This window comes from Mytilus galloprovincialis, chromosome 4 (genome assembly GCF_965363235.1).
Source record: "Mytilus galloprovincialis chromosome 4, xbMytGall1.hap1.1, whole genome shotgun sequence".
In the NCBI taxonomy this organism is placed as follows: domain Eukaryota; kingdom Metazoa; phylum Mollusca; class Bivalvia; order Mytilida; family Mytilidae; genus Mytilus; species Mytilus galloprovincialis.
The window spans coordinates 22,451,377-22,469,557 of record NC_134841.1 but is presented as its reverse complement, the minus strand read 5'-3'; the positions used below and the strand labels follow the sequence as shown (position 1 = coordinate 22,469,557).

Here is an 18,181-nt window from a genome sequence, read left to right as displayed (position 1 = left end):
AATTGAAAATAGTAGCTTTTCTAGTTATAGACTGGTGGAAAGTGTAATTTAACACTTCAAAATATTTGTCAACATCCAATGAAATTTATGGTTTTAAACCAATTATCATAAACTTGCTGTTCTGTGTACCCCAAGGGTTCTTTTTGAAGACTGTACATAGACCTATAATGCTTTACTTTTACAAATCTTGACTTGGATAGAGAGTTGTCTCATTGTCACTAATACTACATCTTTTTATATATCTATGCACTAGAATTAAACATACCTTCATTCCTTGCCATCTTGAGATAGCTCTGAGTGGACGAAGAGCACGAAGTGTTCTCAGAGATCGGAAAGCAGAAATGTCAGCAGCACCTGCTGCAGCCGCAGCAAAACTGGCCCAAGATATCTGTAAAACATTTAATGTCATTGACAATACAAAATATCAAGTTATATAACTAAGGACTTTTTATAAGTCAATCTTTTCAGTGTAATTTTGACTGATATTCAATTGTTTTATTCATGTAATTTGACAAAAAAAATATTTTGCTCTTACAATTATTATTGCATCTTATATTTTACTTGTTTAAAAAGAGATGTCACTTTCACACATGTGTATTGCTTAGATAATAAATGCACATGTACAACTTTTTTTATGGATTATCATATAATACCCGATGGCAAATTTATTAAATGAGAAGCATGGCAATCTAGATTTACACAAAAAAAAAACCCATTATAAAAAAACCCATTTTATTACACAAGAGTTAAATTAAAGATATTTGATTTTGATAGATAAAACTGGCAAGTATGACAGTTTCAAGACCCTTGTTGCAGAAGTTTTGTTTACATTTTTCTTGCATTTCTTTAAACATTCCTCTGAGTGAATGTGTGCTGAAAGGAGAATGTTCAGTGCACAATAAATCTTCTCTAAGGTGTTTCAACTGATATACTTACAACAACAATGAGAAAATCTAGAATTGTCCAAAAACTGCTGAAATATGCCTTCATTCCAAGAGCAAACCATTTCATCAACATTTCAATGGTGAACAACACAACAAATATAATATTGATGACATACAGAGCTTGCTCCAGTTCTGGTTTCTGGTACAAATAAATATCTTCAAAAGCCTAAAAAATAAGGAGTTAAATCTTAATTTATCTTTATTTTCAGAATATATACATGCATGCACACTCACTACAAGTGATTTAATACCCTAAACAAAGAAATTGATTAAATCACTAAAATTAGATCAATACTCACTAAAAAAACTGTCTGACTGAGAAGTAAATTTGCAATAATTCTATAAACAATAGAGACTTTTGTTTTATTTCTAATAAATTAGCTGATGAAAATATGAAGCAGTATACAAATAGGTGATGGTGAATGCTAATGTCTGATTAAAATCCTTATGTCTTGCATTTTGAGACATTCACTGTACATTCGACAAAAATGTACTACACATATGTATATTTTTCAGTCCTTGTTTGTCCTTTTTTTATATAAAAACTCTTTACTTTACTGTTTTAAACATACTTCTTACAATTCCTTTATAAATACTAATATAAGGACACACATTATGTTAAATATAGAAATAAAGTACCTACCATTTACATATCAACATTAGCACACATAATATGTACAATACTAAAGTAAAGTACATACCAGTGACATATGTAAAATACCAAAGTAAAGTACCTACCAGTGACATATGTAAAATACTAAAGTAAAGTACCTACCAGTGACATATGTAAAATACCAAAGTAAAGTACCTACCAGTGACATATGTAAAATACCAAAGTAAAGTACCTACCAGTGACATATGTAAAATACCAAAGTAAAGTACCTACCAATGACATATGTAAAATACCAAAGTAAAGTACATACCAGTGACATATGTAAAATACCAAAGTAAAGCATTGCAATGAGTTAAGTACCTACCAGTGACATATGTAAAATACCAAAGTAAAGTACATACCAGTGACATATGTAAAATACCAAAGTAAAGCATTGCAATGAGTTAAGTACCTACCAATGACATACTGCTCAAGCCAATACAAATCAAAACAATAGCTTCAAATACTTTGCTTTCTACAATCATAGTCATCACACGACGGAATTTGTACCATCTTATCCCACATGTAGTTTGGTCAAAATGTTCCCAGCCCTGACTAAGAAACCTACAATAGAGGAATTCAAGATATTAGCATAAAGTGTATAAATATGGTCATTTATATAACTTGAGTAAATAAAAAATTAAGGCTATGACTGTTTCCTTTTTCTCATCTATTGTCTTGTGTACAGATTAAGAAGTTTAGAACTCATAACTTTGAAGACCTTGTTATAAAGTTCCAACACAATGCCAATATTTCAATGATGTTTATTCTATATCTCTAATTCACAAATTGGTGATTCCTAATTTCTAGTCTTAAATAGTGAAACAACTAGTCGAAATTAAGCAAATCAAAACACCAATTATAACTACACTCAAATGAAAATGAAATTTAACAAATAAAGGTGGCATGTCAGTAACTGCTAGTCGTCCTTTGTTAATTTATGTATCATTGTTATTTTGCTGAAGTCTCTTTTATTGCATGTTCTGACATAGGTTTAAACTTCTTTTAAACTGAGTTTCACTGTACATATTCCTAAGTGTTTCTTTATTCTACATCGGATAAAGGTAAAGGGGAGAGTTGACATCTCATAAAACATGTTTAACCCTGCCACATTTATACACCTGTTACCAGGTTAGGAGCTTCCAGTTTTTGTTAGTGTTGTACGTTTTTCCAATTTAATTCATGTATATGTTTTGGAGTTTAGTATGACAACCATCTCCACTGAACTAGTACACATCATTATTTAGGGGCCAGCTGACACCTGTCTCCAGGTGTGGGATATTCTTGCTGCATTGAAGACCAATTGGTGGCCTTCAGCTGTTTTCTGCTCTTTGGTCTTTGATACATTCCCCCCCCCATTTCCATTCTAAATTTCATTTAAATCAGATTGAAGCTTAACATGTTATAACCAATAGCTAGCTTGGTTGGGAAGGCAGATAAACATATAGGAAATCAGAAAAATATGTAAATTTCTGTATCAAGAATCTGAGAATGAATTGTCCATAAGAGCATTAGTGAAAACATATTCCCTATATCAGTCAGTTATTAATTTTCAGTTAGAGTAGAAACCATAGTACCAAGGAGGTAAACCATTCCTAATGAAGGTAAAGTCATACAAGATTTTTGTTACAAATGATGTTATGGTATGTTGTTTTTTTTGGGTTTTTTTTTTTTACTTAACATGAAGAACTATTCACTACACACTTTACAAAAATCAAGCAAATACTGAAATCAAAATTTTTTCACACAAAATAAAAAGTGATATAATGTATTATGAACTATTTGTATGTGTGGAAGCATGCTGTTATATGGACAAAAACAATTTTATATATATTAAACGTTGATACATTTAATACATCAAAATTATGAGTATTTTAACTTTTCATCTTTCAGATTTTATAAACTTCCCCCCTTTACACAATCTGATGAGAGACTTATTTTTTGAAATAGTTACAATATATAAAAAAGGTTTGCATAAAGTTTAGGATGTAATCCTGTATATACAAAAAATGTCAAAGTCTTTTTAATTATTGTTAATTAATTAATTTACTATTGAAATTGATATCCATATGAATTAAATTAATCTTCAAATGAAAATAATGTGTTACTTTATCATTGATGTGGTTAATAAAGAAATGAAAAGGTTTTCACTTTCCATTCCAATAATTAAAGACTAAAAAAGTTGCAGATCTTACCTCGTTTCAATTCTATATAAGTGAAAATACATAGCAAAAATGTCAAATGATAGAAAACAAGGTCACAAAATACACAATGTCAGAAAAATCATTTAGTTTTTAAAAGTCCAATTAAACTATTGAATCTAATTTTTTGTGTCAGGACAAACTATTTTGCATAAAGGCTTTGAAAAATGTTGAAGTTTTTCTTTAGGAAAAGATCCCAAAATTGAGATACAAAGTTATCTCCCCTTGAACATGAACAGAGCAAATACAGTCACATTTATCTCCCTTATGACAAGTCTCTTTGGAGGGCATGTTAGGTCTCTTCATATTAAAATATTTGACAGATCTGTTAGAAATAATGGTAATTATTGGCTAGGAGTCGTACATCTAGAGAAAAATCTTTTTTTCTGTTTTACATTTTCATTAAGACTGCCAATTTTACAAAAATATGTGACAATGAGGTTGCCTGAAGGTAATTAAAAAAACTTTTAGTTATTTTACCAACAGCATTCTTACCTTTTTGAGCACATGAGAGGAAAACAATCATTAACAACCACTTCTTTTTTCTCTTCCTCTTTATCTTTCTTTGAATGAGTTGACGCTTCTTCTCCGAGTGATAGGTCGTCTTCATTTTCAGATTTTGCATCTTTGTTTTTATCATCTTTGTCATCTTTGCTCTTATCCTTGTCTTCTTTCTTAGCTGCAGCATTTTTTGCATCATTAAAGCTGGAATAAGTGTCCCTCTTTGTTTTAAAGGCATCGTCCATGTCTTTTCCTGTAGCTGCATCTTTGTCTTTTACTTTAGCATCCTTAAAGTAAATTCATATTATAAAAAATTGAAAATTTTTACAAAAATGTGTTAAAAAACAATTAAATCTTCATGTGTTTGAATCATAACAAAATATAAGATCAAAACCTTATAAAACAAAAAATATATCTCAAATGTCTTAAATAATTTTCCATATATAAGTTTAAAATCTAATCTCATTGGTCACATGACATCAGAAAGTAAGACATTATCTTCGATGTAAGAACAACACTTCATGAATATGAAATATCTACTTATGGCCAATGACAACTAACCACTAGTCTCTAGCATAATGACATGTCAAAAAATACAAAATGTGTATATATACGGTACTAAACAGAGGCTAAAAAACTGCTATCCTGTAACTCTCCTGGTAAATCTTAATATGTTGATTTATATCACATGAGTTTATATAGAAATGCTAATATGACTGTTTTGTCTTGAGGATTGTGGTATGTTCATCAATATACACATTATAAATGGTGTATTAGAGGTTTCATGATTGGTGTACATCAATAGATACATGTGTATCTGAGAGACCTTGATTACCATACAGCAATATATACATTTGTGTGTGTGTCAGGAAGAGGTTATACATACCTTATTATTATTGTCTTTATTTTGAACAGCTCCGTTAGACTGTGATATCGGTGGTAGTTTTAATTTCTCAGGATTTTTCTTATCCTTTCCAACTTCTTTTGGATTGCCATTTTTGTCTAAATATAAAACATACCCAAAATTTTAATTATTTTTATTTCTAATGTCAATGTTCTTTTCTGTATCTATCAACCTGCACAATCAATATGATACAGAAGATTAAACTTGTTTTTGACTTATCTAATCTGAACATCCAGTCTGAAACTGGAAAAATCATTCATTTTCATTCATTGTATTTTGTGTATAGCTGTCAATTTTTTAGACCCCCTATCTGATGTTTAATTGGCGATCGCTTGAGAACCTATTTCACATTGGTTTTATTAATATTGCATATGATTTTTGTTGTTGCTTAGCAACTAATATAAAACTTGTATTAAACAAGAATGTGTCCATAGTACATGGATGCCCCAGTAGCACCATCATTTTTTATGTTCAACGTACCATGAAATTGGGGTCATACCTCTAATTTGCTATTAAAATAAAAAAGATAATATCATAGTGTAAAAAAAAAAGTTTCAAATTGATTGGACTTCAACTTCATCAAAAACTACCTTGACGAAAAAACTTTAACCTGAAATGGGACAGATGGACAAAATAAAAGAACAGATGAACGAACAAAGAAGGGACAGATGGACGGAAGGACAAATAAACACACAGACCAGAAAACATAATTTTTTTTGACAATCATTTGTCTATTTATGGAATAAACAAGAAATAAAACATTTGTAGTGAAATAAAAATGAAAAAGGAAAAGACAAGAAATTTTCTCCAAAGCAGGACATTAAATGTTCATTAGTCAAGAGAGACTAGTTTCAAAAGGAATGTCCACATTTTGGTAAAAAAATCAAAGGAGTATGGTTTTTTATGCAATACCATGAAATATGCACAAAATTAATATAAACAAGTAGTGTGAAAATGATAAAGCATTCTTCATTAAAGAACAATGTCTACAAGCTGAAGCTCTATACAAGAAAGAAATTGTAGTATTGACAATAACCATGCATATATATATTAAGCATTATCAGACTATACTGATATTTTTGTCAAATCTTAAATATTCAATCAAAATATAATCTGATTTTCAATTAAAATCTAAATCATAAAGTTAGGGACGACATCAAAAGATCAATGAAGGATAAAAAACTTAATTCAAATAGTTTGTAGTATAAAAATTGCTGCAAGTTTTGTTTTTAAATTGACATCTATTTTACATGTATCCTTAATGGTCAATACATTTTCCCCAAATTAAGTTAGGAGGGGGGTAGGGGGTCAAAGATAAAACTATGTGAATTAAGTTTTTTATCCTACATTGAACTTTTGATGTCGTCCCTTATCATGCACAACACTTAAAACTCTCTTTGCACACACATGTTTAATTATGTGAATTTTGTGAATTAGTTATTAAGGAGAACACAAATAAAATAAGAGTGCTGGCACACTTTATGGAATACACCAAAGTCATGTATTCTGGTTCATAAATATTTTTAAGGCAAAAGAGAAGGTATGATCTTAAGGACACTTTTTAGTTCCTGAAATTCAAAAATAAAAAAAATAGGAAATTCATGGTCCCTTACACATAAAGAGAAATATTTGATAAAAAAAAAATTAAAGTAATGATAAGCATGTGTATCAAAGGAACACAAGTGAATATAATAACGAAACAATCTTTTTACAGGTCATACCACAAAATTATATGGGCCAAATATTCAGAATTAAGTAAGAATTTTTTTTGCCTATGTGTAAAACATGATAATATGCAAAAAAAAAACACAAATTATGATCACTACAAGAACACAACACACTAAATTAGAGTATTATAAGGAAGACGTGTTAAAATTTTGAGTACATTTATAAACTGGTGGTCCTACTAACTCCTATAGCAAGCATTAGTATTCATATAAAGATAATGGTCTAACTAAGTAATTACACAAAGTTCATCATTTTTCTTGAGAGAAAAGGGATGTAACTCCATGCAATGGCACATTACATTAAAATAGAACTCCAATTACTCCATATCATTTTTTTTCATTATGTTCATGAGAAAGTAATTAAATGTCATCTGGAGATATTTTGATGACTTCAGGGTTTTTCCATTCTTAAACATTCCATCGAAATTTGTAAAACATGTCTCTTATAATCTTTATATCTATAAAAATTTATAAGGCAGTATATTATATACAAGATTTTAAGAAAAACTTTCAAAAACATTTACAAAACTGTAAACTCTAGATGGATAAAAAAAATCACAATTAGCGCTACAAATCATTTGCTTCGAGAAAGCAAACAAATAGGAGTAAATTACCCAAGGAATTTGCTTATTCTAAGTAATCTCATCTTTTAAATCAATCAGCAATCAATCAGCATATATTCAATTAAGATTTTTCTAAGATACTTTTACTACTTGGAATCAATCTTATAATGATATTTTTTTTAATGGGAAAACAATGAAATTAACTCCATTTATATATCAAATGCCATACATATTATTTAATCAAAAAAGATCAGCATTCAAAATATGACTAGTTTCATCTCAATGCTACAGAATTTTCACACTTTTAATGGGAAAAGTAAATTTTCATGCTTAATGCAAAATATGCAGATTGTCAAAAGCCTCCCTATAGATAATATAAAAGTTATTATTCAATTATTTTCCAAAAAATCTATTTATCAGTATTTCATGGGAATTAGCAATTTATTAATTAAGAAAATTTACAGATTAAATTTCTTCCAGGGGAATTAAAATCATATGATAATGGAAATGTTTAGAAGATTTTCATGAGATATTTAATTTGATATGAATCAAAAAAAAATTAAAAAATAAAAAAAATTAATAAAAATGGAAAAATACTGAAAATTGTTTGACCTATCTATCATGCCTAATTCAAAATGCTATGGTTGTCGTCTCTCTATAAGGTAAACTTACTAGTTTTGAACAGGCATGAAATATTTGCCACTGAAATTTAGAAAATCCCTGTCCAGCTTTAGGTTAAAAGTTTTAGTCAAGGTAGTTTTTTAAAGAGTTGTTTTATAAATTTTTAATGAAGTTGTTCTATGATTTTCAAATAACCAGTCTTGTTTTTTATTCAATGAGAGAAGTTTTTAACGAATTTGACTGGCTATACAGCCTTTGCATGTTCAGTAGAGAAACAATCATGGCTGCCCACCAGTTTATAAATGTCTAGGTTAGTAGAGAGCTAGTACTGCAGTGTGCTTACCATTGCTATTAATACTCTCAATATCAGAAGAGAGTTCCATACCTTCCTCAATCGCCGATTCATTAGGTGCTACTTTCTTACTTAAACAGCAACAACAAAGCTCTTTGATTCTTCTAACAGCAGCCAACATTTTGTTGTCTTCTTCTTTATCACTATTGGCCTTTAAATTATCACTAGCAAAAGCATTAATTAACAAGGCAAGAAAGAGATTCAGTACCTGAAATAATAAGATGTTTTCACTGTGATTGTAAATAAAACAAAAGGTCAAAAGCAATAGGAAAAACAACCAACTTCATAGTAAAACAAAAGGTCAAAAGACAATAGGAAAAAAAACAACTTCATAATAAAACAAAAGGTAAAAGACAATAGGAAAAAAAAAGAACTTCAAACAGGTTAAACCCACTTAAGAATTAGACATAAAAACCAATGTATCCACTATTTTGTAAAAACATGTCATCTGATATTTCTAACAGATACAAATATTTATAAAAGTATATACCTCTCATATTCTCCAGTAGTAAATATTGATTCACCTAATCGTATAATATGTCACAATAATTATCAATCACTATTTTCATGTTTTTCATGAGGCCAATCTTAATATTTTCTTTGGAATATATACAATCATGATTATATAAGTCAACATTAGTGTAAGGTTTAAATGTTTGTGCTTCAATTTGAGTTAACACATTGGAATATAAAGCTTAATTGCTGACATCTGCTTTCTAATGATGCCCCAACAACAAGTTATACAAAAAAACAGGAAGTTGATAAGTGACAGATTTGAAAATGCATCAGATGGTTGAGCACGGTCTCATTCAGTTTAATTCTTATTTCAGAAAGCCTTAATTGATTTGTAGTTCATTAGAAATAATAAACAGAAATTTCAAAAGTATCTATTGCATGTCAGAATATACAAGAATTCTGTGAACAGGAAGTTGATGAATAATGGATCTGAAAGTTCATCTATAGTATAACAAGCTCACATAAAGCTTGATATTAAATTTTTGATTTGTACTTCGTGAGAAAAATGAGACCAAATTTGTACAGAACCAACAGACAGACATAATTGTGTACCCTCTCCTTCTGAACAGTGGGTATGAATATTAAATTAACTTAAATACAGCCACATTCTTAAAGCTTAATCTTTATTAAAAAAAAAAACAAGTTTAGAGATCTTTGATAATACTGTGGGTCCATTTATTTCTGTGGATTTTACTTTTTGTGGATTGAGAAAATAATGTATGTTCTGGGATCACTGATTTCATGGTTTTGTCAAAGTTAGCATACAATTATTGTGTACATAGACCCTTGAAATACAATAAAATAGATATCCCTAGAAAATATATGAATCCACAGTCAGCGATTATTTCCATCTAATCTTTTCTTATTTCATATAGATCTGTTCAAGTTAGACAATAATCTCCACTTGAAGCTCACGAAACCAAGAAGTATAAAAGAGGGAAGAAAGATACCAAAGGGACAGTCAAACTCATAAATCTAAAACAAACTGACAACGCCATGGCTAAAAATGAAAAAGACAAACAAACAACAGCACACACGACACAACATAGAAAACTACAGAATAAACAACACGAACCCCGACAAAAAACTAGGGGTGATCTCAGGTGCTCCGGAAGGGTAAGCAGATCCTGCTCCACATGCAGCACAAGTAGACAAGATAATATATATGCCTTCAAACAACCACATGATAAAGTTTCCTGATGATCGAAGGAGAAAACCACAATTGTTAGTGAATTTTTATTATGTAATTCATAGTATCAAATATCAGCATTTTTACAAATTTATCTTTATTAATATAAATCTATGTAAGACATTATTAGACATTGAAGCTTGAGATCTGTAAGATGAATTGCACCCATTCATCAATATCTAATTTTAATAGCAAGGTAATCTAATCAAGTATCTACAGAACTCATTTCAATAATTTTCTTTGTTAGTCGTTTAAACATTATTTATATGGTTGTCATAAAGAAAAAAAAATCATGTTCTCAACTTCAGATTTGAATAGATTTAAATGGAACATGTATATAATTAATTATCAAGAAACATTTAATGTTTTGGACTAGCTCCAACAGGAATGAGATCCTTTATGTGCCCGACAATAAAGTTCATAGGTACCCTCAATATTGAAGTCTCGGTAAAACTTCAGTTGAATTGTATGTAAAAGTGGTTAAAAACTACTTTCTACTATGCTTTGAGAAAGGGGTAAATTGTAAATATTTATCTAAAGTCTCTATGGAATCTCAACAGTCATACCCTGAAGTGACAAAACAAATGATTTTAAAATTCCCACAATTGCTTCCTCTTTGTAACACCAGTAATAGGGCAGACATTACAGGGTAACAGTAATGTCTCCTATCTCCACACCCAAAGCCAGAGGGTTTAAAGGGTTTGTATGAACCCCATCTACCCCCCCCCCCCCCCTTTTCCCCCTTTAGAAAACAAATAAGCACTGTTAAAGTCCACTTTCTGTTTTAATTATAACTGTTGAGTTTGAGTATGATTGTACCTAAATCCTTGCTACAGGCCTATTCTTTGCTGTAACAAATTATTCAAAGCCTATAGTATTAACAAGTTTATTGACAATTTTGACCATCTTAAATGCAAGGACCACATACAGAGAAGGATTTTTGGTTGATGCAAGTATTTCATACACTGTTTTTCAAAAGTTCCTGTGAGTACTTACAATAAAGTTTCCTAACACCAGTGTGGGTAGAAAGACCACCATACAGAGTTCTCCTTCAGCTCTCATACAGTCCCACAATGGTTCTATCCACTCCCCACATAGAACTCGAAACACCATCATCATAGCATGGAAAAAGTCTTTGAAATGCCACCTGAAATCAAACAACAAAATCTTCATTTTATATCAAATGTTTACAATTTTATTTTGTTAAAATCTTTTCATAACTACATTTGTACTATTATGTTTTAGTCTTTTTATTACTATGAAACTGCCATTTCACAGAAAACTTTTACAAATGAATACAAAGAATGTAAAAAGGCAAATTCATAAAAAGGACTTCTAGAGGTCCCCTTAAAATGTTCAACAAGCACCCAAAGCACAAGACAGGATCTTAGGGTTGCAGTCTTGTAATTGACTGCTCCATAGGCTTACATGCAAAACAGCTGATCTTTGAAAATAAAAAAATAAAAAATGCTACATAGAAAAAAAATTTCATGTTCATATCATGTATGTACTAATGTGAAATTGTGATTTAATCGAAAAAAAAGGGGGTCTTGCCACGAAGAATAAAAAGTTACGCAATCCTGAAGTCAAAACATTTTTTTTCTACTTTCTGTTTGCTATTTTTACTAGGCCGCACCACTTCCAGTAAACATGATATCCTTCCACTTTCCTGGATTGATATCCCCAAAAGATGCAAGATTTTTTTTAAAGTCTATATATATGTTTCAATTCAGCATAAACCTATAATCAAACAGAAAAAATTGAGTTCAGAAAAAAATTCAGAAAAAAATGCACTATTTTGTTTCCCTCCATGTTTTGACATGCACCGGAAATTGGAGTTGTAATACAAGACTGGTACCTTAGTCACCTGAAATCTTTAGTTGCTATACTTTACCTAGACATATTAAGCATTATACTGAAACAGTTTTAGATGGACTGATCAATACAAAGTAATGTAATATAAACAACTTGTTTTATGTTTTTTCCAACATTATACATTGTCTCATGTAAATTAATTTTTTATCCATTCTTCCATTTCAAAAATAACTAGTAAAGAATCAGTTAAAATGTTTTCTTGGTCGTGTACCAAAAGAAACTAAAATCTACAACAAAAACCAACCTTGGAATGTCATCTCCAAATACATCAGTTGTGTAACTTTTACTAAATAATTGAAGTCCGATAACCGCAAAGATGTAGATAACAATAATCAGAATAAGAGTCAAAGGTCCAAGAGATCCTAATGTACTCAAAATAATCTGTAGCAGTAGTCTCATAGTCTTCCAGGACTGGGCCAGCTTCAGAACTCTCAACTGAAATAGACAAATGTATAAACATGACATTTAAAAACTGGTGTGTACTTGGAAAAAAGATTGAAATAGATATTTACTCAATTGGTTTGCAATGATATTAGCTGCTTTACAAATCTCAAATGAAACGGTAAAAATTATGCAGCCATGTTTTTTTCAAAAATTTTGGATTTCAACTTTATATTTGAATTCCACTTATAAGATTTATAAAGGAAGTGATCTTGCATTAAACATAAAAAAAACCTTGTAACTTAGTAAGAGTTTTCAGGGTCATAAATGGCTGGTCTAGCTTTAGGACCAGATCAAATATATCTATTTACAGCTTATTAACCATAGTTTGTTGTATAAGTGTCAAGTATTTGGATTATCTTAAAACACAGAAAAGAATAATTTTTTCATAACTGTGGAAAATAGTGTTTGTATGTACTATGAATTCAGCATGTTTGGTAAATTGAAAAACATTAGCCTGTCTAAACATTCTAGATAAGCTAAAGAGATGTTTTGACCAGTATAAAACACAAACCGACTAATCGGTATGTGTTAATTTTTCTCATTGCTGAATGCCATAGGGTTGCATAAAATTGGTTAAATTCACTTCATTTGAACTCTGGTGGCTAGTTGTCTCATTGGCAATCATACTACATATACGTATCTAAATAAAATATAGTCAGTAACAACATTGATGTTTATAACCTGTTTTAGTACTTACCAATCTAAATGATCTAAAGACAGAAAAACTTGGAATATCTGATAGACTGATATCTATAATACTGGCTATAACAATAACAAAGTCAAAAAGATTCCATCCAGACTTAAAGTAAAACTTGCTCCATGACATTATCTTCAGGACAGCTTCCAGTATGAAAACTGAGGTAAAAATCTGAAATAAAAAACATAAATTCATTTTATCATATTAAACTAATATCATTTCTGAGAGATTATGATATTTTATGATTCCATTTGTAACTTTTATTTTTGCATTATATATTTATATGGTCTCTCAATGTTAATGTTTCTGAGCTAAAACAGCTATTATAAAGTATTTATTAAAGTCTGTTGTATAATAATTTACAAAACAGATATTTCTTTGTTGTTTTGTTGTGCCATTGCAGTTTATTCAAATTTTGTTTATTGTTACACATCAATGGAGAGGAATTTGGGAGTTCCTGTAGGGTTCACCCCGATTTTTTTTTACATTTATAAAAATTCAACTCTTGGTTATGGTACACTCATTGTTGGACTTCGGCTATTATCTGCTCTTTCAGGCCCGTAGCCAGGAATTTCCAAAGGGGGGTTCGTTTGACTCACAAACTCGACTTTAACAGTCACAATTCGAACAGAACATCGACTTTAACAGTGCTTAATAGTTTTCAAGGGGGGGTTCGTCCGAACCCCCCGAACCCCCCTGGCTACGGGTATGTCTTTAGTCAGGTTGTTGTCTCTTTGACATATTCCCCAGTTCCATTCTCAACTTTATTTGCCTTAATGTTTTGCATTAAAGTGTTGAATTTATAAGTGTTAACCCTCTTATATCATGGCTTTAAATGTATATTTTTAAATCTAGGTGACTTTTGTTTGATTTTGAGAATGTTTCTAAGATATAAACTGTCTACACTCACATAGTTAGACACCTCCAAAGTTGTTGTAAGTTCTTGTGGTTGACCATGATGTTCAAGCATCATAAACAGTGTATTCAAAACAATGCATATTGTGACAAACAGGTCAAAAAGTGGGTCGCTGACAAAGATGTTAAGAATATTCTGGAACTTGAGCCAACACACAAACATTTTTGTTTTGGAACAACATGCACAATTTCTGTCCACCAGTTCACCTTTTTCTCTAACAGCAACATTTCCTTCTTCATCAGCTGAAAAATGATAATTAGTATAATAAAAGTTACAAAAAAAGAATCATTGTACATATACTGCTTGGCTAATCTGAAATGGAGAAACTATATATATACCTAAATTTGGTTCATTTTGGAAACCTTGTCCCATTTCAGACATTACTTCATTCACCCCCAGTTTTTGGTTGGGCTCATGTTGCTTAGTCCTTAGTTTTCTATGTTGTGTCTTGTCTACTATTATTTGACTTTTTGTCTGTTTGTCTTTTTCCTAATAGCCATGGCATTGTCAGTTTATTTTTGATCTATGAGTTTGAATGTCCCCTGCTATCTTTCGCCCCTCTTCTTCATTATGGTATATTATGACTCCATTTAGGTACATTAATTCAGAACCTTATTCTCGGACTGAACCAAAATTTTAGAATTGCTGACTCACAAGACAGGCAGTGTACACAAAATGCACAGGGAATGAAATTTCTATTGATTGATGTTGAATGCCACTTTCAGCAATATTTGCTATTTCATGGTGGCTATAGTTTTTATTGGTGGAGGAAGCAGTGACCGTTAACAGAGAGAACAATGACCTTCTGCAAGGTTTATATGAAGACAAGAGTGCACACGCTGAAATGTCTCGCCTTCTATACTAATCATTGATATTATGTTGATAGTCCTAAGTATAAAGCTTTATTACAACTGTCTCATAAACTTAACATTAACCAAGATAACTAAACAAAGACCAATGAACCATGAAAATGAGGTCAAGGTCAGATGAACCATGCCAGGCAGACATGTACAGCTAACAATGCTTATATACAACATATATAGTTGACCTATTACTTATAGTTTAAGAAAAATAGACCAAAACACAAAAACTTAACACTGTGCAATGAACCATGAAAATGAGGTCAGGGTCAAAAGAAACCTGCGCTACTGACATAAAGATCATAAAATATTTCCATACACTAAATAAAGTTGACCTATGGCATATAGTATTAGATAAAAAGACCAAAACTCAAAAACTTAACTTTGACCACTGAACATGAAAATGAGGTCAAGGTCACATGACATCTGCCCGCTAGACATGTACACCTTACAATCATTCCATACAACAAATACAGTAGACCTATTGCATATAGTATGAAAAAAACAGACCAAAACACAAAAATTTAACTATAACCACTGAACCATGAAAATGAGGTCAAGGTCACATGACATCTGCCCGCTAGACATGTACACCTTACAATCATTCCATACAACAAATATAGTAGACCTATTGCATATAGTATGAAAAAAACAGACCAAAACACAAAAATTTAACTATAACCACTGAACCATGAAAATGAGGTCAAGGTCAGATGACACCTGCCAGTTGGACATGTACACCTTACAGTCCTTCCATACACCAAATATACTAGCCCTATTGCTTATAGTATCTGAGATATGGACTTGACCACCAAAACTTAACCTTGTTCACTGATCCATGAAATGAGGTCGAGGTCAAGTGAAAACTGTCTGACAGACATGAGGACCTTGCAAGGTACGCACATATCAAATATAGTTATCCTATTACTTATAATAAGAGAGAATTCAACATTACAAAAAATTTGAACTTTTTTTTCAAGTGGTCACTGAACCATGAAAATGAGGTCAAGGTCACATGACATCTGCCCGCTAGACATGTACACCTTACAATCATTCCATACAACAAATACAGTAGACCTATTGCATATAGTATGAAACAAGAGTGCACACGCTGAAATGTCTCGCCTTCTATACTAATCATTGATATTATGTTGATAGTCCTAAGTATAAAGCTTTATTACAACTGTCTCATAAACTTAACATTAACCAAGATTAGATAACTAAACAAAGACCAATGAACCATGAAAATGAGGTCAAGGTCAGATGAACCATGCCAGGCAGACATGTACAGCTAACAATGCTTCTATACAACACATTTAGTTGACCTATTACTTATAGTTTAAGAAAAATAGACCAAAACACAAAAAATTAACACTGTGCAATGAACCGTGAAAATGAGGTCATGGTCAAAAGAAACCTGCGCTACTGACATAAAGATCATAAAATATTTCCATACATCAAATATAGTTGACCTATGGCATATAGTATTAGATAAATAGACCAAAACTCAAAAACTTAACTTTGACCACTGAACCATGAAAATGAGGTCAAGGTCACATGACATCTGCCCGCTAGACATGTACACCTTACAATCATTCCATACAACAAATATAGTAGACCTATTGCATATAGTATGAAAAAAACAGACCAAAACACAAAAATTTAACTATAACCACTGAACCATGAAAATGAGGTCAAAGTCACATGACATCTGCCCACTAGACATGTACACCTTACAATCATTCCATACAACAAATACAGTAGACCTATTGCATATAGTATGAAAAAAACAGACCAAAACACAAAAATTTAACTATAACCACTGAACCATGAAAATGAGGTCAAGGTCAGATGACACCTGCCAGTTGGACATGTACACCTTACAGTCCTTCCATACACCAAATATACAATCCCTATTGCTTATAGTATCTGAGATACGGACTTGACCACCAAAACTTAACCTTGTTCACTGATCCATGAAATGAGGTCGAGGTCAAGTGAAAACTGTCTGACAGACATGAGGACCTTGCAAGGTACGCACATATCAAATATAGTTATCCTATTACTTATAATAAGAGAGAATTCAACATTACAAAAAATCTGAACTTTTTTTTCAAGTGGTCACTGAACCATGAAAATGAGGTCAAGGACATTGGACATGTGACTGACGGAAACTTCGTAACATGAGGCATCTATATACAAAGTATGAAGCATCCAGGTCTTCCACCTTCTAAAATATAAAGCTTTTAAGAAGTTAGCTAACACCGCCGCCGCCGCCGCCGCCGCCGCCGTAGCCGCCGCCGCCGGATCACTATCCCTATGTCGAGCTTTCTGCAACAAAAGTTGCAGGCTCGACAAAAAACAGACCAAAACACAAAAATTTAACTACAACCACTGAACCATGAAAATGAGGTCAAGGTCACATGACATCTGCCCGCTAGACATGTACACCTTACAATCATTCCATACAACAAATATAGTAGACCTATTGCATATAGTATGAAAAAAACAGACCAAAACACAAAAATTTAACTATAACCACTGAACCATGAAAATGAGGTCAAGGTCAGATGACACCTGCCAGTTGGACATGTACACCTTACAGTCCTTCCATACACCAAATATACTAGCCCTATTGCTTATAGTATCTGAGATATGGACTTGACCACCAAAACTTAACCTTGTTCACTGATCCATGAAATGAGGTCGAGGTCAAGTGAAAACTGTCTGACAGACATGAGGACCTTGCAAGGTACGCACATATCAAATATAGTTATCCTATTACTTATAATAAGAGAGAATTCAACATTACAAAAAATTTGAACTTTTTTTTCAAGTGGTCACTGAACCATGAAAATGAGGTCAAGGACATTGGACATGTGACTGACGGAAACTTCGTAACATGAGGCATCTATATACAAAGTATGAAGCATCCAGGTCTTCCACCTTCTAAAATATAAAGCTTTTAAGAAGTTAGCTAACACCGCCGCCGCCGCCGCCGCCGCCGCCGTAGCCGCCGCCGCCGGATCACTATCCCTATGTCGAGCTTTCTGCAACAAAAGTTGCAGGCTCGACAAAAATCTTATATGTTTTAGTGTAACATAAAATAAAGGATGTTAATTTCAAACAATTAGCATTGATTTCATCTGCATATCAAAACATTTTATACTAAAATCTACTTTCAAATCAATAGCTCTAAAATCCAAAATGACATCTACC

General features: G+C 31.6%; 1 protein-coding gene across 16 annotated transcripts in view; it reads right to left on the bottom strand.

Moving 5' to 3' along the window:
* The window catches only part of LOC143071638 (sodium channel protein 1 brain-like), a 102,637-nt gene that overhangs the window by 19,170 nt on the left and 65,286 nt on the right, over nt 1–18,181 (bottom strand). For 14 of the 16 annotated variants that reach the window (XM_076246086.1, XM_076246087.1, XM_076246085.1 and 11 more), the window contains 11 exons: nt 14,097–14,344; nt 13,187–13,357; nt 12,290–12,480; nt 11,167–11,317; nt 8,457–8,673; nt 5,185–5,300; nt 4,293–4,585; nt 3,792–3,803; nt 2,013–2,160; nt 937–1,110; nt 266–388 (listed from right to left, as the gene is read on the bottom strand). In XM_076246086.1, coding sequence (XP_076102201.1) covers nt 266–388; nt 937–1,110; nt 2,013–2,160; nt 3,792–3,803; nt 4,293–4,585; nt 5,185–5,300; nt 8,457–8,673; nt 11,167–11,317; nt 12,290–12,480; nt 13,187–13,357; nt 14,097–14,344 — 1,844 coding nt within the window. The remainder of the gene's footprint in view (nt 1–265; nt 389–936; nt 1,111–2,012; nt 2,161–3,791; nt 3,804–4,292; nt 4,586–5,184; nt 5,301–8,456; nt 8,674–11,166; nt 11,318–12,289; nt 12,481–13,186; nt 13,358–14,096; nt 14,345–18,181) is intronic. The other 2 variants (XM_076246098.1, XM_076246088.1) reach the window with 2 other exon arrangements.